Here is a 26,496-nt window from a genome sequence, read left to right on the forward strand (position 1 = left end):
TGTGTGTGTGTGTGTGTGTGTGTGTGTGTGTGTGTGTGTGTCTTTACCTGTGCACATGGTGTTTATAGCGTGTGCACAGGTCTCAGTACTGCGTGTCTGTGTGAGAATGACTGAACGTGTGCATGTGTGAATACCTGGTGAATGTGTACACGCCTCAGTATTTGGGGTGTGTGTCTCTGTACTTGATCTATTTGAGTGTAGAGACATCCCAGTACTACAGCTATAGGACTTAACAATTGTATATTTGAACTTGGAATGACCTGAATTCATTGTTTTTGCCGAATGGACTGTTTAATGCTGCACTTGAGGGCTCCTTATAGAATGCTGTCTTACCTGGTGTCTCCTTATTATTGCTACATTTTGTATTCATGCCGGCTGCACTGACTGGTGACTCCTCGGGAGATTTTCGTTTTAGTGGAGGCCTCGTTGTTATCTGATTGGGAGACATTCTGGGGGTCTTCCTTCCTCGTCTCAGTTTATTAAGATCTAAGTCTGTAAATTCCAAGCAGAACAGTGAATTATTTTTACTTCCCTCCTGCAGTCTTGTAAAAATATCAACCTATTGGGATGACCAATTCTGGTTGGAGGCATTGTTGCAAGTTTGATCTATGAAATATTCCGGCTGCACAACTGTTGACTAACAATACAAGGAAAAGGATCCTACAGTTCACTAACTCTTAGTTTGAGAACTCTCCTCCTCCCTACTAGTTTCATCCAGTGAGATCCTTTCTGTTTTATTTTCTTGTTCCTCATTCACCCAGCAGCAGAAGTAATCATTCAAGTTCATTTGTGTTTCACTTAGCCAAGACCAATTGTGCCTGTCTGCAGCTATCCACTCTGAGCAGTAGAGGAAAAGGCTAGTCATGATTCTGTTTAAAATGCATATAGTTCGGCTTCCTCTGACTGCAAACACCAGGCTAATATTACTATTGGTGGTACCTTGAATGAGTCTCTGTTACTATTGCATTGCAGCAGAAGAATTAAATTGCTAATATTTGGGCCACCAGGGGCAGTGCTCATAATAGGAATCACTGAAAATTTCAGTTGGGAGACCAAACTGGGTGTGGGAATTACCAGAAGCAAGTCTGTGAACAGACAATGGTCAACATAAGCACAGGGGCAACCATTTATCTCCCAGCACGTTCATTTGGATACCGATGCTTATGGTTGTTTGTTTGCTCGCCAACCCGGTTGTTCTGTGGTGTGCAGATGTTTTGTTACCATCATCAGTGCAACCTCTAATCGAAGCGTAGGTGTTCTGCTCCGTTCCAAATTTGTATGATTCTCTGGTGTCGCTTGTTGCTTCCGGTTCTGTTTCTCAGCAGCAATCTGTATACAGGCTATCTTTCTATGTGTTTGTTAATGGAAACCCGTGTTCAGAAATAGGCCTCCAGAAATTCCCTTGCATGTCTGTTGTTCATTTGTCCCAGTATAGTCACTTTGTCCCAGTTGAACTGATGTCCTTCATTGTCTGTGTGTATTGAGACAAGTAAATATGGTTCGTGTCTTTTTACTGCCAGCTGGTGTTCGTGTATCCTGGTCGTCAGTTTCCTCCCTGTTTGTCCAATGTAATGTTTATTGCACTCACTGTATAGGATTCTGTATACATGTTAGTCCTGTTTACTGTTGGTATGAGGTCTTTAGTCTTTGATAGCGTTTGACACAGTGTTGATGTAAGTTTGAGTGCAATCATGATCCTATGCTGTCTAAGGTGTCTGGTTGTCATTTCTGATATATTTTTGATGTAGGTTAGCATTGCTAGTGTCTTCTGTTGTACTCTGTCCTCTGACTGTCGTTTGTTTTGTAGGCATCAGCGGATGAAACTTCTTGGGTATCCGTTGTCGGTAAATACTTTGTGCAGGTGTTCCTCTTCCCTTCTCCGGAGTTCTGGGGTGTTGCAATGTGATAAGGCTCATTTAAATAGTGTCTTAATGCAGCTCTGTTTGTGTATGGTGGGGTGGTTGCTATTGAAGTTAAGGATTTGGTCCATGTGTGTGGCCTTCTTGTACACTCGGGTCTGGAAATTCACCATTTGTAAGTCTCTCTACCATTACGTCTAAGAACGGGAGCTGTCTGTTGTTTCCTTCCTCTCTAGTAAATGTTATGCTTGCGAAGATGATATTAATAAGTTGGTGGGTTTCTCCTATTTTTCTGCGTTTGATTATTACAAATATGTCATCCACGTATCTTCTCCACAGTTTCAGTCGGATTATAGGAAGGGCTGCGTGTTCCAGTCTCTGCATCACTGCTTCTGCATTGAGACCTGAGATGGGTGATCCCATCGGTGTGCCGTTGATCTGTTTGTATATTTGACCGTTGAACATGAAGTCCATTGTGAGGCATAAGTCTAGTAGTTTCAGTAAGCTATCCCTGCTGATGTTGTTGTTGGCATTCAGGGTCGGTGCTCCTGGTCCTCCTAGTAGTGTGGCTAGTGTCTCTCTGGCTAACAGTATGTCAATGGATGTAAATAGTGCTGTAACATCATTTAAATAAACTATGTTCTTAGTATGAAAGACAGAGAAAGAGAGAGGGTCCCACATGGTAAGTGGAACATTAGGAGGTCAGTTAGCTCAGTTAGCTGGATAGCTGCTTTGCGATGTAAGGTGATGCCAACAGCAATGGGTTGAATTACTGCACGGGCTGAGGTGCTCTCTTTCTCAACCTTTCCCCTCACCTGAAGTGTGGTTACCCTCAGGTTAAACCATCACCAGTCTATTGAGAGAGCAGCCCTCTGGTCTCATGGGAGTATGGTAACCTTACGTTGTTAAATTTGACATGGCCCAAATGTGGCAGGGACAGGAAAACTACACAATGCCAGACACAGATCTAAACAGAACTGTAATTTTGACAGAGACAGATATAAATTGAGAGACAGGCCTGGATTTTCATCCTCGGATTGCAAGTGGGGCCATTTCCTAATGTCCCAATGCTGCCTCCTGCCCAGTAGGCCAGTCCACCTGAATTTCATGACAGAATGTGAGCAATGTCTGCAGTGAGAGATGCCAACTCCTGAGCAGCAGGCCTGAGACTGGATGCTGAGGCAGGCAGGGTTGAAGGCCCACCACCATTAATGACACATTGACCCAGTTAGAGTCATAGAGTCATAGAGACGTACAGCATGGAAACAGACCCTTCGATCCAACTCATTCATACCGACTAGATATCCTCAATTAATCTATTCCCATTTGACAATATTAGGCCCATATCCCTCTAAACCCTTCCTATTCATATTTCCTTCCTGATACCTTTTAAATGTTATAATTGTACCAGCCTCCACCACTTCCTCTAGCAGTTTTGTTCCATACACGCACCACCCTCTGCGTGAAAAAGTTGCCTCTTAGGTTCCTTTTAAATCTTTCCCCCTTTCATTTTAAATCTATACTCTCTAGTTTTGTACTCCCTTACCCTGGTGAAAAGACTTTGAATATTCACCTGATCCATGCCCCTCATGATTTTATAAACTTCTATAAGGTTAACCCTCTGCTTCCAATGCTCCATGGAAAATAGTACCAGCCTGTTTAATCTCTCCCTATAGCTCAAACCCTCTAACCCCAGCAACATTCTTATAAATCTTTTCTGAACCCTTTCAAATTTCACAACATCTTTCCTGTAATAGGGAGACCAAAATTGAATGCAGTATTCCAAAAGTAGCCTAATCAATGTCCTGTACAGCTGCAACATGACGTTCCAACTCCTATACTCAATGCACTGACCAATAAAAGGAAGCGTATGGAATGCTTTCTTCACTATCCTGTCTACCTGCGACTCCACTTTCAAGGAACTATGAACCAGCACTCCAATGTCTCTTTGTTCAGCAACATTCAGTTCTGAACATAGGTGTCAGACACCAATCCTAATGTCCACTATGTGTTTTTTTTATTCATTAGTGGGATGAGGGTATCCCTAGCTAGGTAGCATTTATTGCCCATCCCTAACTGCCCAGAGGGCAGTTAAGAGTCAACCACATTGCTGTGGGTCTGGAGTAACATGTAGGCCTGACCAGGTAAGGATGGCAGTTTCCCTCCCTAAAGGACATTAGTGAACCAGATGGGTTTTTCCAACAATCGACAATGGATTCATGGTCATCATTAGATTCTTAATTCCAGATATCTTATTGAATTCAAATTCCACCATCTGCCGTGGTGGGATTTGAACCCAGGACCCCAGAGCATTACCTGGGTCTCTGGATTAACAGTCCAGTGATAATACCACTAGGCCATTGCCTCCCCATACCTCCTTATACTCCCATATCTACACAGCAAGCACTCACTAATGTTTCTTTGGTGAAACACCACTGTCAGTATGGTGTGATCTGAGTACTTACTGTCCTATATATTAGCTCACATAATATACACCACATAGCTCAGGTTCTTATTGAGACATGTGTCTTGAAGTTTAGTAACAACAGTAAAAAATTCACACTGCTATTATATCACAGACGTATAAATAAAGTGGATAAATAATGCATCAGGAAGACAATTACAGGACAGACAACTTGCTATCAACATCTTGGGAGTTACCATTGACCTGAAACTAAACTGGACCAGTAAATATTTGTATGCAAATATTGTGGCTGCACCGACAAATCAGAAGCGTGATGGAATATGTGCCACTTGCCTGGATGAGGGTAGTTCCAACAACACTAAAGATGTTCAACACCATCCAGAAAACAACAATCCATTCTTGATTGGCACTCCATCACTAATGTCAACATTTGCTTCCTCCACTACTGATACACATAGCAGCAGTGCACACAATACAAGGTGCATTTCAACAACTTACATAGGTTTCTTAGACTGCAGCTTCCAACCCTGTGACCTCCAGCACCTAAAAGGACAGGGCAGCAGATACATGGGAACATGTAAGTGCCCTCAAAATTAGATGCCATCCTGACTTGGAACTATATTGTTGTTCCTTCACTGGTGCTGGGTCAAAAGCCTGGAACTCCCCTTCCTAACAGCACTATGGGTGTACCTGCACAACAAAGATTATAGCGGTTCAAAAAGACAGCTCACCATTGCCTTCTGAAGCACAATTAGGAATGGGCAATAAATACTGGCCTAGCCAGTGATTCATACATCCTTTGAATGAATGTGTATTAAAAAAAGACAGAAAGAGATAGGCAAACAGTCAAAGTGCAACAAAATAGCCACATTTGAACTATTTCACCCTCAGCCTCTTGTTGCACACTCTGCTCACACATGATTTTAAAAAATACAGACCTGCATATACTGACAGTAAATGAGACATAGCAAATCATTTTGACTTTCTGCGTTATTGTAAAATGAATGATAGAGAATTGGGAACCTGGTTTATCTTGTTCTTGATGGAAATAGGGTGAGATATAGAAAAGGCTATTGAATCACAATTACCCTGTTCTCAATTAAAAGCAAACCATGGCAAAGGACAGAAACAAATTCACAAGAACAGAAACAGGAAACTAAGGGAGTGAGACAGACAAAACCACAAAGGCTAGTAAGAAAAAATGTCGAGAGGACACCCAAAACTCAGAAACAGAGAGGGTAATAGCAAGGGAACGAAAAAGACAAATGCAGAGAAATAAACAGTGAAAAATAAATCAATGTACACAAATGTTTCCCTGTAATAGTATCCCTGTCAATCCTCTTCACAATCTGTTGTTTTGTTATCACAGTCTCCTGGATTGTAAGAAACTCAACACACACTGATTGTTTCCTGTCCATCCTGTGGCAGATAGACATCAGAACTATCAATCTCTTCACTTACCTTTTGGAAAGCTGTGGTAAACTGGCTGGAGTTTGGGGTACCGCTCCAGATTGTAATCTTTGAAGAGATTCTTCCAGAACTCACTGATGGATCCATTGCTCTTCTCCAGGATCCATGTGAGGACAGTGTACACAGCCTTGTTGCTACCCTTCTGTTCCTTCAGCTGTAATGTTTCCTGTTGAAAATCAATTAGTAACTTGTCATTAATCTGAGTGTGTAAGGTTGTTGACTTGAATGCCAAGCTGACTTGTTTTCATTCAGACGTTTTGTCACCATGCTAGTTAGCATCATCAGTTAGGCCTCCAATGAAGCAATGTTATTCTACTCTGCTTGGAGTTTATGTTGTCTAGTCTGTTATGGTGAGTTGTGTCATTTTAGTTCTGTTCTGTATGTATTTGTATATGGGTCCAATTCTTTATGCTTGTTGATTGCATTATGGGTTGAGAACCATGCCCCTAGGAATTCCCATGTGTGTCTATGTTTGGCTTGGGCTACTATGGTTATGTTGCCCCGGTTAAACTGATGGCCTTCATTGTCCAAGTGTACTGATATTAAGGAAAGTTCTTTGTGTTGTTTTGCTGTTAGCTGATGTTCGTGTATTCCAATGGCTAGTTTCCTTCTTGTCTGTCCAATGTAATGCTTGTGGCAGTCGTTGCTTGGTATTTTGTAGACTACATTGGTTCTGCATGTTGTGGGAATGGGGTCTTTAATCCTTGTGTTTATTGTAGAGGGGCTGTGGGCTTGTGGGCTACCATGATTCCTAGTGGTTGTAGGAATCTCATTGTTAGTTCTGATATGTTCTTGATGTAGAGCAGTGTGGCCAGTGTGAGGCAGTCATTCAAAGACTAGAACACACTACCCTTCCCCTCATTCAATCTAAACTATGGGTCCGGTATATGGACGACACATTTGTCATCATTAAGTGCACCAAACTAGAAGAGACCTGCCACCTCATCAACAACGTATTCGCGGGGATTAAATTCATGAGAGAAGAAGAAAACAACAATCAGCTTCCTTTTCTGGATGTCAGAGTTGAATGTATGACCAACGGGGAGTTCCAAACCTAGGTACACAAGAAAGAAACCCACTCTGACCAAATCCCCAACTTCCACAGCAAGCACTCCAACGTCCACAAACAAAGCTGCATTAGGACACTATTTAAATAGGCCACGACTCACTGCAACACACCAGAACTACTCAGGAAAGAGGAAGAGCACCTATACAAAATCTTCGCTACAAATGGATATCCCCGCAACTTCATCCGCAGGTGCCTACTAAATAGACAACAACAAGAGGACACAGTACGCCCCAACACACTGGCCACACTGCCCTACATCAAGAACATATCAGAACTGACAACGAGACTCCTATGACCACTAGGAATCATGGTAGCGCACAAGCCCACAGCACCTCTACAATAAACACTCACAAGGATTAAAGACCCCAATCTCACAACATGCAGAACCAACGTAGTCTACAAAATGCCATGCAATGACTGCCACAAGACAAGAAGGAAACTAGCCATCAGAAGACACGAACATCAGCTAGCAGCAAACGACACAATGAACTTTCCTTAACATCAGTACACTCGGACAATGAAGGCCATCAGTTTAACAGGGACAACGTAACCATTAGTAGCCCAAGCCAAACATAGACACACATGGGAATTCCTAGAAACATGGTTCTCAACCCATAGTGCAATCAACAAACATATAGAATTGGACCTTATATACAAACCCATACGGAACAGAACTGGAAATGATACAAATCACCATAACAGACTGGACAGTATAAATTCCAAGCAGAGTAGAATAACATCGCTTCATTGGAGGCCTCACTGATGATGTTACCTAGCATGGTGATGAAACATCTGAATGAAAACATGCCAGCTCGGCAAGCAAGTCAACAAGCTCACCCACAACCCGAGCTGCAAATCTTTGCCAAAACCTTAAATCTGGGGTGATTCCAGAAATAAGAGGCTGAGACCGTATGACAGAAAGATAGAAACAATTCCTTCAATGGTTACTCATATTTAAAGTCAAACATTTCTGCCAAGTACTGGTCTCTTTGCGATCGCTCATACACTTTCATATTTTCATTTGCGGACTATTTCATGCTGCTTCTGTGGTTTCACACATGATTTTTTCTCAACTACCTTTTCCTAGCTTGCTCTCTTCCTTTTTTAGAACATTTTATTTAATTTCAGTTGCAAATCCTCTAGCAGTTGCATCATTTCTCATGTTCTCTCCTTCATGTTCTCTTCACTCTTCTTGTTCTTGCTGTTACTATCTTTCTCACATTCTTATTCTTTCTCTCTATCTAATGTTCCCTTTCAATCTCATGTTCTGATCCTCGCATTCTCTCTGCAATGTTCTTTCTCTCGAACAGGTTTTGTCCTAGTGTTATCTATCCAAGTGAGAGCTCGAGCTCTTTCAAGACAGACTTGGTACCTGATATCTGAGCCAGGGCACTGTTGTTGATTAAGCCGTCAGTCTGTACAGACATCATTACTTGATAGACATTTCTAGTCCTGGAACCTTCTGTGTTTCTACAACACACAGCAATGGTTTGCTTTGTATCAGTCTATTGTCATGACTTCACATTGCTTGGCTGAACATTGACCCATTTTCATACCTTGAATATTTGCTCTGTGATGACATCGTGATCCACCAGTCCATGTAGAAATGGGAAGAGATCATCGATGGCCATTGAAATCTCGGTCCTGTTCATCTTCAAGATGTGTCTGAGATCCACCTCGGGAGTTTTATCACAGCTCGACATTCTGTGGATGAGTGGACAGAAGGTAAACAGTCTATAGAGGCATCAACATTGCACTTTCCTTAACATCAGTATACTTGGACAATGAAGGCCATCAGTTTAACAGGGACAACGTAACCATTAGTAGCCCAAGCCAAGCATAGACACACATGGGAATTCCTAGAAGCATGGTTCTCAATCCATAATGCAATCAACAAACATATACTGAAAGTGTACTGAAAGACAACAGTTCCTGAACCAAACACTCAGCCAAACCAGCAGCAGCTCCCTGAACCAGAACCAGAAATTACACCCAAAACTGCAGCAGCTTCTCAATCTGAACTAGAAATTAAACCCAAATCAGGAACAGCTCCTGAAGCAGAGCCTGAAATTAAACCAAATCCAGGAGCAGCTCCTGAATCAGCAACTCTACCCAAAATAGAAATGTCACATGAAACAGAATCTGTCCTGAAACCTTGACGAGAGCTTGTCAAGGATCTGAAGCATGAAACAAAGCTTGTTAACAACCAGATATGTACTCAACCTGGGACTGATGCATGAATTAGGACGAGACCCAGGATGACATCTTGAATTAGGGTCAAAGCCAGTAAACAAACCAAGAGCCAGTCCAATGTAGTCAAACCTGGAATAACAACTGAGAGCTTCCATACATAAAATTCACCAAGTTTGAGAAGGATTAGAGATTAGGATTTCTGGAATCTTAGAATTATAGAATCTTGTTGCACAGAAGGAGGCCATTTGATCCAGCACATCTCTGCCAGCTCTTTGAAAGTGTGTCCAATTTAGTCTCATATCACAGCTTTTTCCATGTAAACTTGCAATGACTATTTGAGGTACATGTGATTCAGAATGTGATTCAGGTACACTTGTGCAATCCAAACCTTAACATGAAAAGAACTTTTAATATTCCCTCTACCATCACCTCTGGTAACTAATTTGCTAGAAAAATAAAGTTTCTCCCTCCTTGCTCCTGCAAAACCTGTTATAATTTTGATCATCATCATTAAATCTGTTCTTAATCTCATCTGTTCCAAGAAAAACAATTCCAGCTTCGTAAATCTTTCAGCATTGCTAAAGTTCCACATTCCAGGTACAACTGTCTCTTCCTTTGGCAAGGCCCTGGCATCCTTTCTAAAGGGTGATTCCCAGAACCAGACACAACACTCCAGCTGAAGCCCAGCTAGTGATATGTGAAGGGTAACTGTGATTTCCTTGTTTTTGTCCCTATGTACAACGTCACCTTTGTCCTTTCCTAATTACCTTATTAACTTGTGCTGCCACCATCAAAGATTTCAGAATATCTCACTCCCCTCACAAGGGTACATTTATATTATATTATCTTCATTTTATTCCCCAAAGTGTATCACCTTAATACCTACCTGCATTAAGTTGGATCTATCATACATCTGTCAAAATCACTATCCTAATTACTCCTAATGTCTGCCACTATCTTCCACATAATTTACTATGTTGCCAAGTTCTTGTATCATCCACAAATATCAAAACTGCACTTCTTAAAACCAGGTCCAGACGATTTACAAGAACAATTGTCTTCATACTAATGTTTGGTTTCTCCATCATATACTTTGTTCCAGCCAGAAAAGCAACCGTTCACCACTCAAGTTGCCGTAGTCTGACCACACCATAAGGCTACTCCTCATTAGAGAGAGACAACTGGTGCTGGTTTAACCTGAGGGTCACCACACCTCAGGCGAGGGGAGAGGTTGAAAAGGAGAGTCCTTCATGGTAAGCTCAGCTGGTGTGTGGATTGAACCCAAGCTGACAGCATCACACTGCTTCACAAACCAACCATCCAGCCAACTCCTCAGTTAAGTGCCCAAGATACTACAATCCCTTTAATTCTATGTGCTTCTATTTGCTGAATAAGTCAGTTATATAGCACTGTATAACTGACTTTTAAAAGTCATGTATATGATATATACTTGTCTACCTACATCAACCTGCACTGTTACCTCATCAAAAACTCAATTAAATTAGTTACATTTGTCTTTATGACAGATTCAGTTGACTCTTATTAATGCATGCTTCTTCTATGAAAATTGATTTTGTCTGTAATGATATATTTGATTCTTGTCGTTGTATCTGATAAATCTATAGTTGCAACATCTGTATTTTTCCCCTGCTTTAACCAACAGTTTACTTTTTAACATAATGTGGTTTGTGGGTATCACTGGCAAGGTCACCGTTTCTTCTCCATCCCTATTTGCACAATGGACAGTTCAGATCAACCACATTGCTGTGATTCTGAAGTGACATGAAGGCCAGATAAGGAGGGCACAGCTCCTTCCCTAAAGAGCATTAATGAATCAGATGGGTACCTTTAGGCAGCTAACTGTTCCAGATTTTTTTAAAGAATGAATTCAAACGTCATCATTTGCCACAGTGGGATTCACCAAAGTCCACAGAGCATTAACCTGGGTCTCTAGATTACTAGTTCAGTGATATTACCGCGATGCAACCATCTCCCTTCAAATTGTCGTATTTACAATCTTATTGCTGTATGGCCAAGACACTTAGAAAATAGAAGTACATTTGGGTAATGTATAACCTTTGGTTCATGAGTAGAATGAACTTCCAGAGGAAGTGGTAGATGCAACTACACTTACAACGTCTAAAAGACAGTTAGATAAGTACATGAATAAGAAATGTTTGGAGGGATATGGGCCAGGTGTAGGCAGGTGGGACTATCTTATTTTGGGATTACGGTCAGCGTAGACTGGTTGGACCGAAGGATCTGTTTCCGTGCAGTATTACTCTATGACTCTGCAACTATGATATTCAGAAGCAAGAAGTGAATGTAGAGTTCTGGATAACATGTTGCGTGTGAGACTGAGAGGGTCTGAAAGAGCTGGGGAGTGCTGTGGCTGCCATCCACCCTGATGATATCAAAGAGACTAATGGGCAATACAACTTAGGATCTCAGAGGAGTGAGGCCTAACATCTATTCTTCCTCAAAATCTCTGTAATAAAGTTTATCATTTCATTGTAACCTGTGACTAGTTGCTAACATGCAAGAAACTATATCTTGTTAACTACATGGTATTATTCCAGTTGGACTTAGACATGATTTCCTTTACCACACTAAACCAAGCAGTTCCTGTAATTTCCTACACTCAAAGAGGATGGTAGCAGCAAACTTCATTATGAGCAGCAGATTAACAGAGTATAGTGAGCCGAGACATTCATAAAACACTTCTGTCTGTAGCTGAGGGCGTGATGAAAGAGGTGGGTAATTTTGCTATTCTCTCCAAATTTGGCTGACTCCGAACAACATTTTGTAATTTCTTTTATTTCTATCTCTCATTCAGTTAGGTATCAAATCAGCTGAGTGTGCTTAAGAATTAATTTTATTTACACTAATTTCAGTGAAATGGTGGTTTCTTCTAGGAGATGTAATAAAACTAGATATCAGGAATATGGTTTTTCCATTGCTCCACATTGCTGTAGCTCAGGATTCAAACCTGGGACTTTACTGACAGGTTCTCTGAGCTTTTAGCTGGATTAGCACATTGAGAATGTACAAGCCCAAAAGAGGGAACTTCATCAATTAGTTCTTTGCCTTCAGGATCTCTTACGGATAGAGACTTAATCCATTTCAAATTTCTGAAAAGGGATACTTACTCATTGAGACCCCTGTGGAGAGCAGATCAGATCCACTGGAATCCTGTGTGGAGAGGATCTCAACTTTTGGACCCTTGAATCTTATCCAATCAAACCCCTTAAAATGTAGAATCTCAACTGTCAGGGTACCTCCTTCAGGGGTCAAATCTCATCTTTTATCTACTTCAAATCCACCACTTTAACGATATGCACAATAATGTCGGTCATTTGTGAATTGAGGAGGTAACTCCGAAAGTGTCTATGAGTGTCATCCAATCTATCTGTTCTTTTGTATGAGGTTTGTACAGCTGTTTCTGATCTAAACAGTCAGGCAGTATACTGATGTGGAAGCTGACTGCTTCTGGACTGTGACCACGGCTCAACTGCTGGTCACTGAGCTTGATAAGTGCTTTCTGCACCAGGCTGCTTCCTCCTAAACCAGTAGAGAAAGCCCCTAAATGATCAGATGAGCCTCTCAACTGTGCTGTTCATTGTAGTGCATTAAACAAACAGACCCTTAGCACAATGGCCTAATATACATTAGACAAACACAGCCTCATCACAATGTAATTGATAGCAGTTAAAATTAACATGTCTTTTTTCAATATTGTGTGATAATGGAGTAATAATTCATTATATTAATCTACAGTTGTCAAAATTAGGTTCTCATACCTTGATCGTAAAGGAGAAATCGTCAATGCTTCTGCGATGAATGCAGGAGGAGGGTTGTAAACCTTTTTATAAATACATTAACATGAATGAAGCTGGAATTTTATAAAAAATCTAGTGTAATCTGTTAACAATGACAAGTATGGAATAAACCAATCCAGCCTTTCAGCCTATTGATTTGACGAGTGTCTCTTGTGATAGAAAATCTGATATTACATCAGACCAGGACTGGGCAGGTTGCCTATTAAGGTGTGAACACAGTCAATCTTATATAAAAAAAATTAGTTTTGCTTTTGCCCAAATACACCCTCACTCACCAAGAAACCACATCTTCTGTATCGAGCTTTATTTGATTTGATTATGGCTACAAGCAAGTGGAAAGTGATCCCATAGGGATCTTAACATTGTCGTAAGCATCATTGGTTAAATGGAGAGATGATCATCAGGGTAACAGCTCTACAGTCACTGAATACGTCATTTTTTTTGTTTCTATTACATGAGATACCTATATTTTCACAAAATGTTGTGGAAATTACATTTTTAATTGTATTTAAGTTTCCACGGAAACCAAACATTGGCATATCTGACCGGACATCACACTCTCCATTTTATGTCTTTAAACAGCTTTCGTTCAATGAAAGAGTGAGAGAAAGACCATTTTAGAGCAGAAATGAAAAGTCTCAGTGGACATCCAATTGGTTCGCTCTTATCACAGTTTTCATATGTTGAATTTGTGTTACCTCAGGTCTCCAATGGAACCTTTCCCAGCAACAGCTCAGAGATTCCATTTTTCCCACTGGGTTCAACTATCTTGGATGTGCCAAGGGATTGTTGATATATTTTGGATAATTTTCTACTTTAAAAAATGGAGAAGGAAGTTATCTGTTCATTTTAGCATAGATCACTCTGAAGTTACAACAGCAATGCCAAGAATCAATAGCTAGAGTGAATAAGGTGTTAGATGTGTTCACCGGATGATCTATTAGAGGATACTAATGTTGTTGTCATTGCATAAAGCCTCGGTCAAGTTTTACTTGGAAACAGTTTTGCTTTGCACACAAGGGTAATATTGAGGCTCTGGGAAATAATGTAGAACAGGGTCACAATCTTTAAACTTATTATCCAGCATACTTCCCCATTTTTCCATTATCGTCAAACCAGTGGATAAACCCTGCTTCAATGAAGAATGCAGAAGGACATGCCAAGACCACTACCAAGCATACCTAACAATGATGTGTCAAACCATCGAAGCCACAATGCTGGATTACTGCCTGCCAAGGTACAGAATCAGAATCTGATAGATCCCACAACCGATGGATCAGCTCAAAACTCCACAGTACTGTAACATCCAGTCATGAATGGTGGTGGACAATTAAATATCTAACAGTAAATAGAGACTCCATAAATATGGAGTATTAACCTCAATGATACAGGAGCCCAGCACATCAGTGGAAAAGACAAGGCTAAAGTATCTGCAAGAATCTTCAATCAGAAATGTCAAATTGATGATCCATCTTGGCTTCCTCCTGAGGTCCCCAGTATCACAGATGCTAGTTTTCAGCAAATTTGATTCACTCAAAACGATAGCAAAAAAACCTGAAGGCACTGGGTGGGTCCTGACAGTGTCCCAGCAATTCTATCGAAGACCTGAGCTTGGGAACTAGGAGCACCCTTATCCAAGCTGTTCTAGGACTGGCATCTCCTGATTGATCAGCCCTCCATTCACCAACCTAAACATACACAGGACCACAATGTGCCTAATCTATAAAGGTGCACCTGAAGCTCAATAAGGCTCCTTCAACAGCACTTTAAAACCTGTGATCCCTTTAACCAGAAGGATAAGGGCAGCAGATACATTGGAAAAACACCACCGATATGGTTTTCTCACATCAAATTGACTTGAAACTTGCCATTTCTTTACTGTTGGATTAAAATCAAGCACTCCCTCCCTAATAATATTGATGTTGTACCTGCGCCACATGGACAATGGTTCCAGAGACAACTCACCATAATTTTCTCCATAGCAACTAAGGATAGCCAACAACTGACCTAGCCAGAGATGCCTTCGTTCCACCAATGAATTAAGAAACCTTAGCTTGAAGTGGACATCCTTCCGAACACATAGGTTCTTAAGCTCACTTTGATGGGTTCAGGCTGCAGGACAGTAACAAATTCTTTAAGGGTCCAGCAAGAGCAACTGCTATGGTCCAATCAATGGATTATATTCTGTAGGATGCAGACAGTTTGTATATCCCTTTGGGGTTGGGGATCCTGACAATAGATCATGAGCCCAAACTCATTGTTGCCCACGAGTAATAATCTTTTGCTGTGACTGAATTCTTTTTAAATGCCAAGGTATGTAAGAATGGCATGAAGGTGGGCATGAATTCCAAGCTATAAGATAGTCTAAGGTGGTAGCTCCAAAGGCTTGCCTAAAATTGGTAGCCGACTTTTGTGCTCTAACCAGTGCCTGTAGAAAGTCACTTCTGCGTCAGGCTGTAGAACAGTTAAGATAATGTGTAAAGGGTCCTGACTAGTCCACAATCATAGAACATATTTGAAATTATAATTACTCAAAAGAAGCATGGCATTGCTCTAGAAAGTCAAGCCCATTTATCCTCTACTGTCCAAACTACTTTTAATGCCAACATTGATCAACTGAAAAGCATAGAGACTGAAGTCCTAACAATGATGAAGTCTCACCCTGTCAACAATGCATCAAATTGAAACAATCGGCTCAGATTAGCACAGTATTCAACTAACAGCTGGAAGTCCCCAGTCAAACTGGTAGAGTTAAAGTAATAACTGGCCAAAATATTCAAAGATTGAATTAATGATCACAAATACCCTTTGAAGCTTGCATATGACTGGGAGTGCAAAATGTTGGAAAATTCCCTGAACATTTGTTAATTTTATCTGTTAATTTTATTTGTTAATGTAGCACAGCATTTCTTAAATGGAACTCTGTAGATTAATACTGAGTAACCCTCACCTTCCCACAATAAAGGGGGTTGCTTTCAATTTGCAGCCCCCAGCATAAAAATGCTATTGTCTACCACAACCACCCCCACAACTCAACTACCATGTTACAGAAAACACTTGCTTTTCATTTTCACAGTTAGCATCAGATATAAGACCATGTGCTAAGTTGGTTGGAAAGGTACTGCTTCCAGGCTGGCTACTACTGATGGGAGTCCACCTCCACCAGTGCTGGTCAGGTGCTGTGAAAGCAGTTTTGGAGGCGTGCTGGGGTGGGGGAGAATCTTGAAATGCTGCACCTTGGGCCAACTCCTTTATGTATTATTGCCTCCAGAAGATTTTAACTTAATTCAAGGGTGTCGCCAGCTAAGCCATCATTTGTAGCCCATCTCCAATTGCCATCGAGAAGGTATCTTCTCAAACCTCAGCAGTGTATGTGTTATAGGAACATTCACACTGCTGTTGGGAGTCGGGTGGAAACAGGGGAACTCTAGGATTTTAATAAAAACTGAAAGAACCACGGATGCGGCGAATCAAGAACAAAAACAAAGTTGCTGGAAAAGCTCAGCAGGTCTGGCAGCATCTATGAAGGAAAAAACAGAATTAATGTTTCGAGTCCAGTGACCGTTCCTCAGTTCTGAGGAAGGGTCATCAGACCCGAAATGTTAACTATTTTTTCCTTCATAGATGCTGCCAGACCTGCTGAGCTTTTCCAGCAACTTTGTTTCTGTTCTAGGATTTTAATGCATTGATAGTGAAGGAACAGCAGTATATTTCCAAGTTAGGATGGTGAGTGGCTGGGAGGGGAACTTTATGGTGTTCCCATATATCTGCTGCCTTTGTTATCTATTGCTAGAGGTAATGAATTCAGAAGGTGCTGTCAGAGGAGGCGGAAGTGAATGTTGAAGATGATGGATAGGGTGCTAATCAAACCAACTGCTTTGTCTAGACAGTGTTGACCTTTTCAAGTGTTGTTTAAGCTACACTCATCCAAGCAAATAGAGAGTATTCCATTACACCCCTGATGTAAGGAAGGTGGACAAGATTTGGAGAGTTAGAAGATGAGCTATTCACCAAAAACTTCCCAGTGTCTGACCTGCTGTTGCGCCACAATATTTACATTTGGTCTAGTTCAGTTTCAATTATACCCATGAGAATGTTGATAGTGGGGCACTTAAAGAGTAATGCCATTAAAAATCAAGAGGTGACAATAACATTTTCTGTTATTGATACAAATCTGAGGAGCCAAACGAAGAGTTGTGAATGGTGCCTAAATGAACAATTAATCCCTGTTTCCAGACTCCATTGGAATCTCACAAGTGTTGAGACCAGCTGGCAGGTAAGAGAAGGAGTTTGTACATTGGGAAGTTAGAGCCTGGTTACATTTCAGGTTGTTGAAGAGCATACCTGCAGCAAATGTCTCCCATCTTGAAGCATTGCCACTGAGTGATTGAAATTGAGGAGATTTATACCTCCCAAAGTCATATGTAGTGAATCTTGCATGTGCTGCACAGAATCCAATGGCAGCTATCTCTCTGCATTTCCATCTGTCCATCCTTCAGCAGTTCTCCCGCTATTCTCACAATGGGTGCTGCTCATTGCCATTGGAGAGGCTTGTGATAACCTGAACTCCCTCCTCCGTTTAAATGGTCACTAATACAAATGTGGCCAATTAATCGGCTGCCTCCCAGGTGATTATCCTTTGTTGCACCTTTGTGCAGAGTCTGAACTCTGAACTAGTTCTCATGCCTGAAATAGTTTTAAACAGGACAGAATTCTATGCTTTGTGTCAACTCCTGTTCAGTGGGTAGCACTGAACTTGGTGTGTTCAAGTCCGATGCCAGTGAATTGAGCATACAGATCTTGACTGATGTTCCAGTGCAGTATTGAGGAAGTGAAATACTGTCACAGGTGTCATCTTTGGGATCAAGGTTAAACGAAGGCCACATCTTCCCTCTCTCAAGCAAATGGAAAATATCCCAAGACAATTTCGAAAAGCAGTTGAATTATTTGCTTTTTGACCAATATCTATCCCTCGTTCAACATCACAAAAATATGTGAACATACAAAAAAAGGAATAATTGACTATTTGAGCCTGCTCCACCATTCAATAATGTCATGGCTGATCTGATTTTAACCTCAACTCTACATTCGTGTATATCCCAATAATCTTTCATCCCCATGGTAATCAAGAATCTATCTACCTTTGCCTTAAAAGTATTTAAAGAATCTGCATCCACTGCTTTTTGAGCAAAGGAATTCCAAAGTGTCACAATTCTCCAGAAGAAAAAAGAAAAAACAAGGCACAAATCAGAAGTGTGTTGGAATACTCCCCGCTTGCCTGGATGAGTGCAGCCCCAACAACATTCAAGAAGCTTGACACCATCCAGGACAAAGCAGTCTGCTGGATTGTCATTACATCCACAAGCATCCACTCCCTGCATCTTCAAGTCTATTTAAAATGGTTGCCCCTTGTTTTTAAATTATGACTCCTAGTTCTACATTCTCCCACAGGAGATAATATTCTTTCCACATCGAACCAGTCAAGAACACTCAGGATCTTATATGTCTCAATTAAGTCACCTCTGACTGTTCTAAACTCTAGGGGATACAGGCCTTGCCTGTCAAGCCTTTCCTCATAAGACAATCCAATCATTCCAGATATTAATTTAGTAAACATTCTCTAACCTGCTTCCAATGCACTAATCATCCTTCCGTAGACATGATGACCAATACTGTACACAGTACTTCAGATGCAGTCTCACCAATGCCCTGTATAACTGAAGCATAACCTCCTGCAGTCAATTCTCCTCACCATAAACATATCATTCTGTCAGATTTCCTGATTACTTGTTGTACCTGCACACTGACCTTCTGTTATTAATCTATTAGGACACCCATATAATTGCTGCATCTCAAGAGATCGGCAATTTCTCACCTTTTGGATAATATGCTTTCTTTTTATTCTTTCTGCCACAATGGACAATTTCATACTTTCCCAGGTTGTACTTCATTTACCAGATTCCCACCTACCCACTTATCCTATTTATATTCTTTTGTAGGCTCTCTTCATCCTCTTCACAACTTACTTGCCAACGTCTCTTTGTGTCATCAGCAACCTGAGTCTTTGGTCCTTTCATCCAAATCCAAAACAGACGATGATTTGGTCATCAGCATGTCACTGCTGCCAAAAAGTTTGTTTGTGCAGCCGCCTACTGTATTTCCTACATTTCAAAGGTACTTCATTATACCAAGCTTTCAGAAAACTGAAGATCATGAAATATACTTTCTTTTTATTCATTTGTAAGACGTGGGCGTTGCTGGCTGGCCAGCATTTCTTGCCCATCCCTATTTGCCCTTGAGAAGGTGGTGGTGAGCTGCCTTCTTGAACCACTGCAGTGCTCCTGCTGTGAGTTGACCCACAATGCTATGAGGGAGGGAATTCCAGGATTTTGACCCAGAGACAGTGAAGGAACGGCAATATATTTCCAAGACATGATGGTGAGAGGCTTGGAGGGGAACTTGAAGGTGATGGTGTTCCCACATGTTTATTGCCCTTGTCCTTCTATGGAGCAGAGAAGGCTGAGGGATGACCTGATGGAGGTGTATAAGATTATGGGGGACATGGAAAGGTGAATAAAAAGCAGCTAACCCCCAAGTCACAGGGTCAAGTACAAGGAGACATACTTTTAAAGTGAAAGGAAGGAGGTTTAGAGGGGAATTTAGGAGAAGTTTTCTCATCCAGAGTGTGATGGGAGTCTGGACTGCACTGCCTGAGACAGTGGTTGTGGCAGGAAACCTCACAACCTTTAAAAAGGTCATGGGTTTGGAAGGTGCTGTCTGGGGAACATTGGTGAATTTCTGTCGTGCATCTTGCAGATGGTACACACTGCTGCTACTGAGCGTTGGTGATGGAGGGAGTGGATGCTTGTGGATGTAGTGCCAATCAAGAGGGCTGCTTTGTCCTGGATGGTGTCAAGCTTCTTGAGTATTGTTGGGGCTGCACTCATCCAGGCACATCATCACTGTCCTGACTTGTGCCTTGTAGATGGTGGACAGACTTTGAGGAGTAGGAGGTGAGTTACTTGCTGCAGTTTTCCTAGCTTCTGACCTGCTCTTGTAGCCACTGTGTTTATGTGGTGAGTCCAGTTGAGTTTCTGGTCAATGATAACACCCAGGATATGGATAGTGGGGGAATTCAGTGATGGTAACACCATTGAATGTCAAGGGGTGGTAGGTGCATTGTCTCTTATTGGTGTTGGTCATAGCCTGGCATTTGTGTGTGTGAATGTCACTTGCCACTTGTCAGCCCAAGCCTGGATATTGTCCAGATCTTGTTGCATTTAAACATGGATTGCTTCAGTATCTAGGAATCACGAATGGTGCTGAACATTGTCCAATCATCGGCAAATATCCCTACTTCTGACCTTACGATGGAGGGAAGGTCATTGATGAAGCAGCTGAAGATGGTTGGGCTGAGGACCCAACCCTGAGGAGCCCCTCCAGAGATGTCCTGGAGCTGAGATGATTGAACTCCAACCACAACCATCTTCCTATGTATCAGGTATGATTCCAATCTCCGGGGCATTTGCGTCCTGAAACCCATTGGTTCCAGTTTTGCTAGGGCTCCTTGATGTCACACTTGGTTGAGGGCTGTCACTCTCGCCTCACCTCTAGAATTTAGTTCTTTTGTCCCTGTTTGAACCAAGGCTGTAATGAGGTCAGGAGGTGAGTGACCCTGGCAGGACCCAAACTGGGCTGTATACATGCAAATCTTTCTCCTTTAATACAGGGATGTCTCACACATTTGCATGCACATGAGCACTATATACACACACAGACCCATATGGAACCTTTTGGGGTTTGAACAACATGGACTTTGTGATAGAATCAGATAGCGACACTAGCACTGTGCCACAAAAGCCCTTACTGCATCTTTTTATGCTTTTGCCAAGTGGTGGGTAAGTTTCTCATGGGCAATTGCCAATTAAGGAGGCATTCATTGCTTGTAAACTGCCTTGTTAATGACTCGACTTGCTCATTAGGGGCAACGCTTCATCATCTGTCATGTAAGGTTAACAATGGTCTGCAGTGAATGCTATGAGAAGTTGAATGATTGGTGTGGGTCTGGGATGGGAAACGCTTTGGAGTCCTGCAGACACTCCTTTTTTTGATGTAATGTGCTGGTCAGTCAGCCAGTATGGCACCTTCACCAAGTTGCTGAGGCTGAAGCTGGATTAACGTTGGAGACAGGACCCTCATTACCTGGGAGCAGCATATCTCACTGTATGGGCAAATACATGCAGCAGTTAGCTACATGGTATGTCTGCATGCAAGATTCAACCCAATAATACCTGATTTCTCCATCCCTGTACACTTACACATACATGTATAGGCATGCACAATGCACAAATACCTACAAGCAAACACATTCCTAAAAATAAAATGCAAACAACTGACAATGTTGAATTCAATCATCAGTTTTCTATTTTATTAAAAAAGATACAGAAAATATATGTATATCTATATTGAAACGTGGAGTTCAAAAAGTGCAGTTAAGATTCTGGTACATTAACACATTGTAGTTCTTCATTTGATCCCATTTATCCACTTATGGGATATTAAGATAATTATTACTGATATCAAATATCTGCACCATGACCTCTTCAAATTCATCACTAAATTTTCTTCCAATGGCTTCAAGTTCATTTCCCTAGTAACAAGAAGAGAAGCCATCAGTAAACTGTCCAGGATCTCTAACCTACTTCAGTTACAGAAACTGTAACATTGCTCACTCTCTTCTCATTCCAACAAAAGCTCACCTCTCTCTCACTGTTTCCTTTCCCCAGCACATTTCTCTCTCATCGTCTCCCCCGTCCCCATCATTCAGCCCTTCTCCCCTCCAACCTGCCCCTGTCTCACTCTCTTCTCTTCTCTTCTCCCCTCTAGTCCCTTCTCTCTATCACAACCTCCTCCCTGCTGACCCTCTCTCAATCCTTTTCCTCAGCCTCTCCCTCACACTCTCCTGCCCAGGCCCTCTCTCACATTCTCCAAATGTCTTTTTGGTCACCCTCTCTGCTTTTTTAGCTCCCTATCCTCACTCATATCCTCGTCTCTCTGTGTTTCAATTTCTCAAACCCAGGTCAAGAGTGGGAGTCCCTTCCCTAGTTTGTTGTTCAATTTCTCAAACCCACTTGTCCCAGCCAAAACCCAGCAGATAAAAGAAAATGGACGCTGTGAATTTGAAACCTACTGCAATGGCCTGCATTTAGGAGGTGGCCTGGTGTGGGGTCAGGGCTAGGATATAGGAGAGTTCAAGCTGTAAAGTTATTGAACTTTGAGTCCAGAAGGCTGCAGGGTCCTCAAATGGAAAATGACACGACATGTTATTCTTCTGGCTTATGCCGAGCTTCGCTGGAGCCCTGCAGCACACCGGAGACAGAGATATTGGCCAGGGAACACATACCAGGCCTTGTTAAATCGCACAGACCGCTATTACCCATTGTTCGCCAATAATAGTCTCCATTAACAGCCATTCACATTCCTCGCCAGACTGTTATCCACTCCTTTGTTCAACTTTTCTTCTCTTTCTTTGGGCTCTATCCTCACTCATTGTTTACTCCTTATCCCCTCCCCCCACCTTATCTTCTACATAAAAACCAACATTTTCCTAGCTATCATTAGTTCTGAGGAAGGATCACCGGACCCAAAATATTAACTCTAATTTTTCTCCACAGATGCTGCCAGGCCTGCTGAGCTTTTCCAGCAATTTCTGTCTCTGTTTCTGATTCTGATTTACAGCATCTCCAGTTCTTTCGGTTTTTATTTTCTCTTCCACATCTTATTAGGACCCCTCAGGTTTTTACATGTTTCAACTGAGTCGGCTCTTACTTTTCTAAACTCCAGTGGGTATGAGCCTTGTCTGTCCAAGCTTTGATAAAACAACCCGCCCACTCCAGGTATTAGCCTAGGGGACACTCTGAACTGCCTCCAACACATTTATATCCTTCCTTAAATACGGTGACTGTAAAATGAGCAAATGGGGGAAAAGAAGGAAGTGAAGAAGACACTGTCCCAAAATTTCCAAAGGGGATCTTTATAGCACAGACGTGGAGCAGCAATTAATGTGCAACTCTCTTTAGGGGTCATCACCACAACCAAGAGAGTCTGTGCTGGTGAGGCCATACTGCTTTGTTGATTACCTGGTTGAATCTGGCACAATTGTGGAAGATTAGCCTGATGTCATCGATAAAACCACCCACGAGGTGATATTTGTTCGTGGCCAGCTTCTCCTTCACCCTGCAGAACCACATCGGGCTTTCAATTATATCACCGTAATTTGGAACCTGTGAAAATGCAGATGGCAATAAGCAGGGATGTACAGGGAAATCCCAATTGAGTCTACGTAAAAAATAAGCACTGATTCTTATTGTACAAGGAGATGCAAATAATCAAGAATGAATAGAACACCACATGAAACCTGCCAGAGTAGACAGAGAAAGAACAATTGTGTGGACACCTGAAAATGCACAGATTTTAAAATCAATATGGACTAAGTATTTTGCTCACTCTAATACAGTACCCAATAGCTTTCAGCAAAGTGGCTGGTGATGCGTGGGGATTAGCGGTTGGTGAAAATAAACATCTATGAATGTACAAAACTGTATAAGGAATGATAAATTGGGAATAGGAAGACTAGACACCAAACAACAAGAGTGAATAACCACGACGTATATGAAAATGTAAGGAAACTGTATCTGTAATCTCTAAGACACAACAATCACTTTTTTACTCTTTTCTATCATGGGATGTGGACAACACTGGCAAGGCCAGCAACTGTCACATAAAATAAATTACTTGAGTCATGTGGTTTGCTTGGATATTTCACCTGGACATTTAGGAGTTATCCATATTGCTGTGGGTCTGGAGTCCCTTGTAGACCAGACTGCGGATGGCAGATTTTAAGGACATTAGTGAACAATGTGGGTTTTTCCCATTGGGTGATGACGGCACCATTACTGCAGTTAACTTGTGATTTTGGATGTTTTATTAATTGAATTTAAATGCTACCAGCTGCCATATTATGAAGCAATAGCCTGGGCCTCTAGGTTACTAGCCCAGTGATCTTACTGCTATGCTACTGTCATCCCCTTTGTATCTGGAACACTGGGATCACATTATTAGGAATGAAGGGATCTCAATTGGAAAATATACAAATAGGGAATAAGTGGAAATCCACATTACGACTATAAACAGGGAAAGGAACAATACTGTACACTGAATTTTCAGGCCCCACTGAAGAGCAGGAACAGAGATAGACAGGAGTTGAAAAGACCGTCACGGACTTTTTCCAATTCTGGTCATTTTTGCCAATGCAGGTTCAGGCTGGTACAGCAACAGCAGCCCATGATACAGGTGACTAATGTTCCTCAAACATATACATGGTTGAATACCTGGTTAGCAAATATGAGTGAATTCTATTTCACCCATTTGAACTCTAACATGTCAATAGGTTCACGGAGCAGGTGTATTACACAATTAATGCATGCACCAGTTCTAGCATAGTGTATGTAATAGGGCTAACACCAATTTAGTACTTTTTTTTATTAACAACGTTTAGCATGCATGCTGGATCACACGTACTGAGCACTTCTGCTTGTTACAACTGGCACTGAAATAACCAACTGAACGATAGGAACTGATGTCAAATACTTACAATATCACAGGGGTTTTTTTCAAACTCCAGGGCATCTGGTTCACAACACAATCTGAGTAAAATATATTCACATTTCTGTAATTTAAAACCCTCAGTTAAACACAAGTAATAAATGAGAAATGTTTTCTTTAATATATAATTGAGTTATTAACACTGTCTAAAGACCATTCTGAATTGTGAGAACATCAGTGGTTATTTGGACATAGGAAAAAAAAAAATCAAAGCCACATACAATCCTGTCCGTACACACATTGTGCATGTGCCTAATAATCAGTCAGACTTTCAGCTGGGTGATCAGGAAGACAAATCCAGGATGCTTATTCTCCTCCCGAAGGTGACAGTGTTGAGGTTAAATGCAGTCTCTGGTGGGTAAGGCGGCTGAGACTAGCTCACTCGAACAAGTGGCGAGCCACCATATTCCTCGGTGTATTAGTTGGAACATTAATTAAGATTAAACTTATCCTCTTAAGGTTTTAAAAAGCAAACTCAAAAGGTGGCTTTTATACAAATTTCCAACAGCAAAACAGGATGGTTTAATGCATGCGTTAAATTGCACCTTGGTTCTTCCAACCAGTCATATTGGAACTGGGTGAGAATTAGATTCAAATGTAACAAAAAAAATCAAACAGAACGAGTGGTGTTTGATCAAGTACACTGTTGGGAATGGAACATGTGAAGTGAAGAATTATCCTTCCCTCTGCTGTTGAGTGTCACATCTCACTGAGTGAAGAAAGGACATTCACATTACTGCTCACACAGAATGAAAAATAAGTCTTCACATTATTGCTTCATTGGTTCTGCAGCTGAGCGCAAATTGTCCAGATGGGACTAGACACTGTTATCACAAAGACTTACCAGAATGTATTCTGGAGTCATGTTTGATTGATATACATCAAATTCACTGCTGGAGACCATCGCCCTGGTTTTATTTGATGATAGTCTGTCCATTTTGCAGAATGTGCAGATGAAATTCTCACTGGAGCTAATTAACAACATTGACATTCTTAACAGAAATCTTACGGTTAGGCACAGTTCAGTATGAAACATCATGGGAAGACTTGGTCCGTCATTTGCTCAAAGTTCATTATGCCAATATACAAAACTAGACTTCCCTCTACATTACATTGACCTACCCAGCAAAATCCATCGCTTTTGCACATCAACTCACTTATCACTTAACTTTCTCATTGAAGTTGTTACAAATTTCAGGTCTCCCGTAGGTATTCTTCCAATACCTCTGCCTCTTAAGATATGCAAAAGATTTTCACTACTCAATATTTAGTTAAATACTTGAACTCTGACCATGTCCTCAAATTTGCCTCAAGATTTGCACTATTATGCTATCAATCAAAGCAAACATCTTGAATCAGAAATATCCTTCCTTATTTGGTGTGGGAGCCACAGCCTCTTTAATTACGATTGCTGCTGGTACTTCTGCAGCAAAACTTCTCCAGAATATACTTATAAGCTCCATTCCATTGTCTCAGACTGATAGGTTACACTATTACCCTGGTTAATAGTCCTGATCAATAACCTTGTATGTTCCCAGAAGTTAGCTCGTATAGGATTAGTAGGGAAATTGACATTTTATGATAGATTTAAAACTTTCATTGTGACTAATGGAACCATTGTACAATTAACTTATTGTATAAACGATGCCACATTAATTCAAAATGAGTTACCATAGTTAATTTTATTTTCATGTTTCGAAGTGGTAACTATCTACATTGATACTGGCAGTTCACATTTTATCCTCAATGTGTGTGTCAACCATTATTTGAAATTTTGGAGACACCAAAAGTCAATGGGTAAGCCAACATCTACTTAAATGACCCTGCCAGTTTTTGTTTAAAGGTGAAAGACTTTGCCACGTGTTCAGAAGGGCCGGTCAGTACTGAATATGATCGAATGCAAATAGCTTTGCAGCATTCTCCACTGTCTTTGCTTAGACACGTCACGCTCACACAAAAGATTTCTTTGCCTATGCT

At 41.2% G+C, this 26,496-nt stretch overlaps 2 protein-coding genes across 5 annotated transcripts in view; both read right to left on the minus strand.

Annotated features, from left to right (window-relative positions):
- The window catches only part of aire (autoimmune regulator), a 49,401-nt gene extending 40,875 nt beyond the window's left edge, over positions 1-8,526 (minus strand). Inside the window, exons 1-3 of the mRNA XM_048604129.1 lie at positions 8,380-8,526; positions 5,746-5,920; positions 334-492 (exon numbers count right to left, since the gene is read on the minus strand). Coding sequence (XP_048460086.1) covers positions 334-492; positions 5,746-5,920; positions 8,380-8,526 — 481 coding nt within the window. The remainder of the gene's footprint in view (positions 1-333; positions 493-5,745; positions 5,921-8,379) is intronic.
- Positions 8,527-21,256: 12,730 nt separating this feature from the next.
- Positions 21,257-26,496, minus strand: part of LOC109929175 (nuclear body protein SP140-like protein) — a 35,757-nt gene continuing 30,517 nt past the window's right edge. For 3 of the 4 annotated variants that reach the window (XM_048604073.1, XM_020528981.2, XM_048604072.1), the window contains 4 exons: positions 25,364-25,490; positions 24,509-24,583; positions 22,995-23,138; positions 21,257-21,505 (listed from right to left, as the gene is read on the minus strand). In XM_048604073.1, the coding sequence (XP_048460030.1) occupies positions 21,404-21,505; positions 22,995-23,138; positions 24,509-24,583; positions 25,364-25,490 (448 nt within the window). In that variant the 3' untranslated portion in view covers positions 21,257-21,403. Of the gene's footprint in view, positions 21,506-22,994; positions 23,139-24,508; positions 24,584-25,363; positions 25,491-26,496 lie in introns of those variants that run through there. The other variant, XM_020528975.2, reaches the window with a different exon arrangement.

Source organism: Rhincodon typus, chromosome 13 (genome assembly GCF_021869965.1).
Source record: "Rhincodon typus isolate 14 chromosome 13, sRhiTyp1.1, whole genome shotgun sequence".
Lineage (NCBI taxonomy): Eukaryota > Metazoa > Chordata > Chondrichthyes > Orectolobiformes > Rhincodontidae > Rhincodon > Rhincodon typus.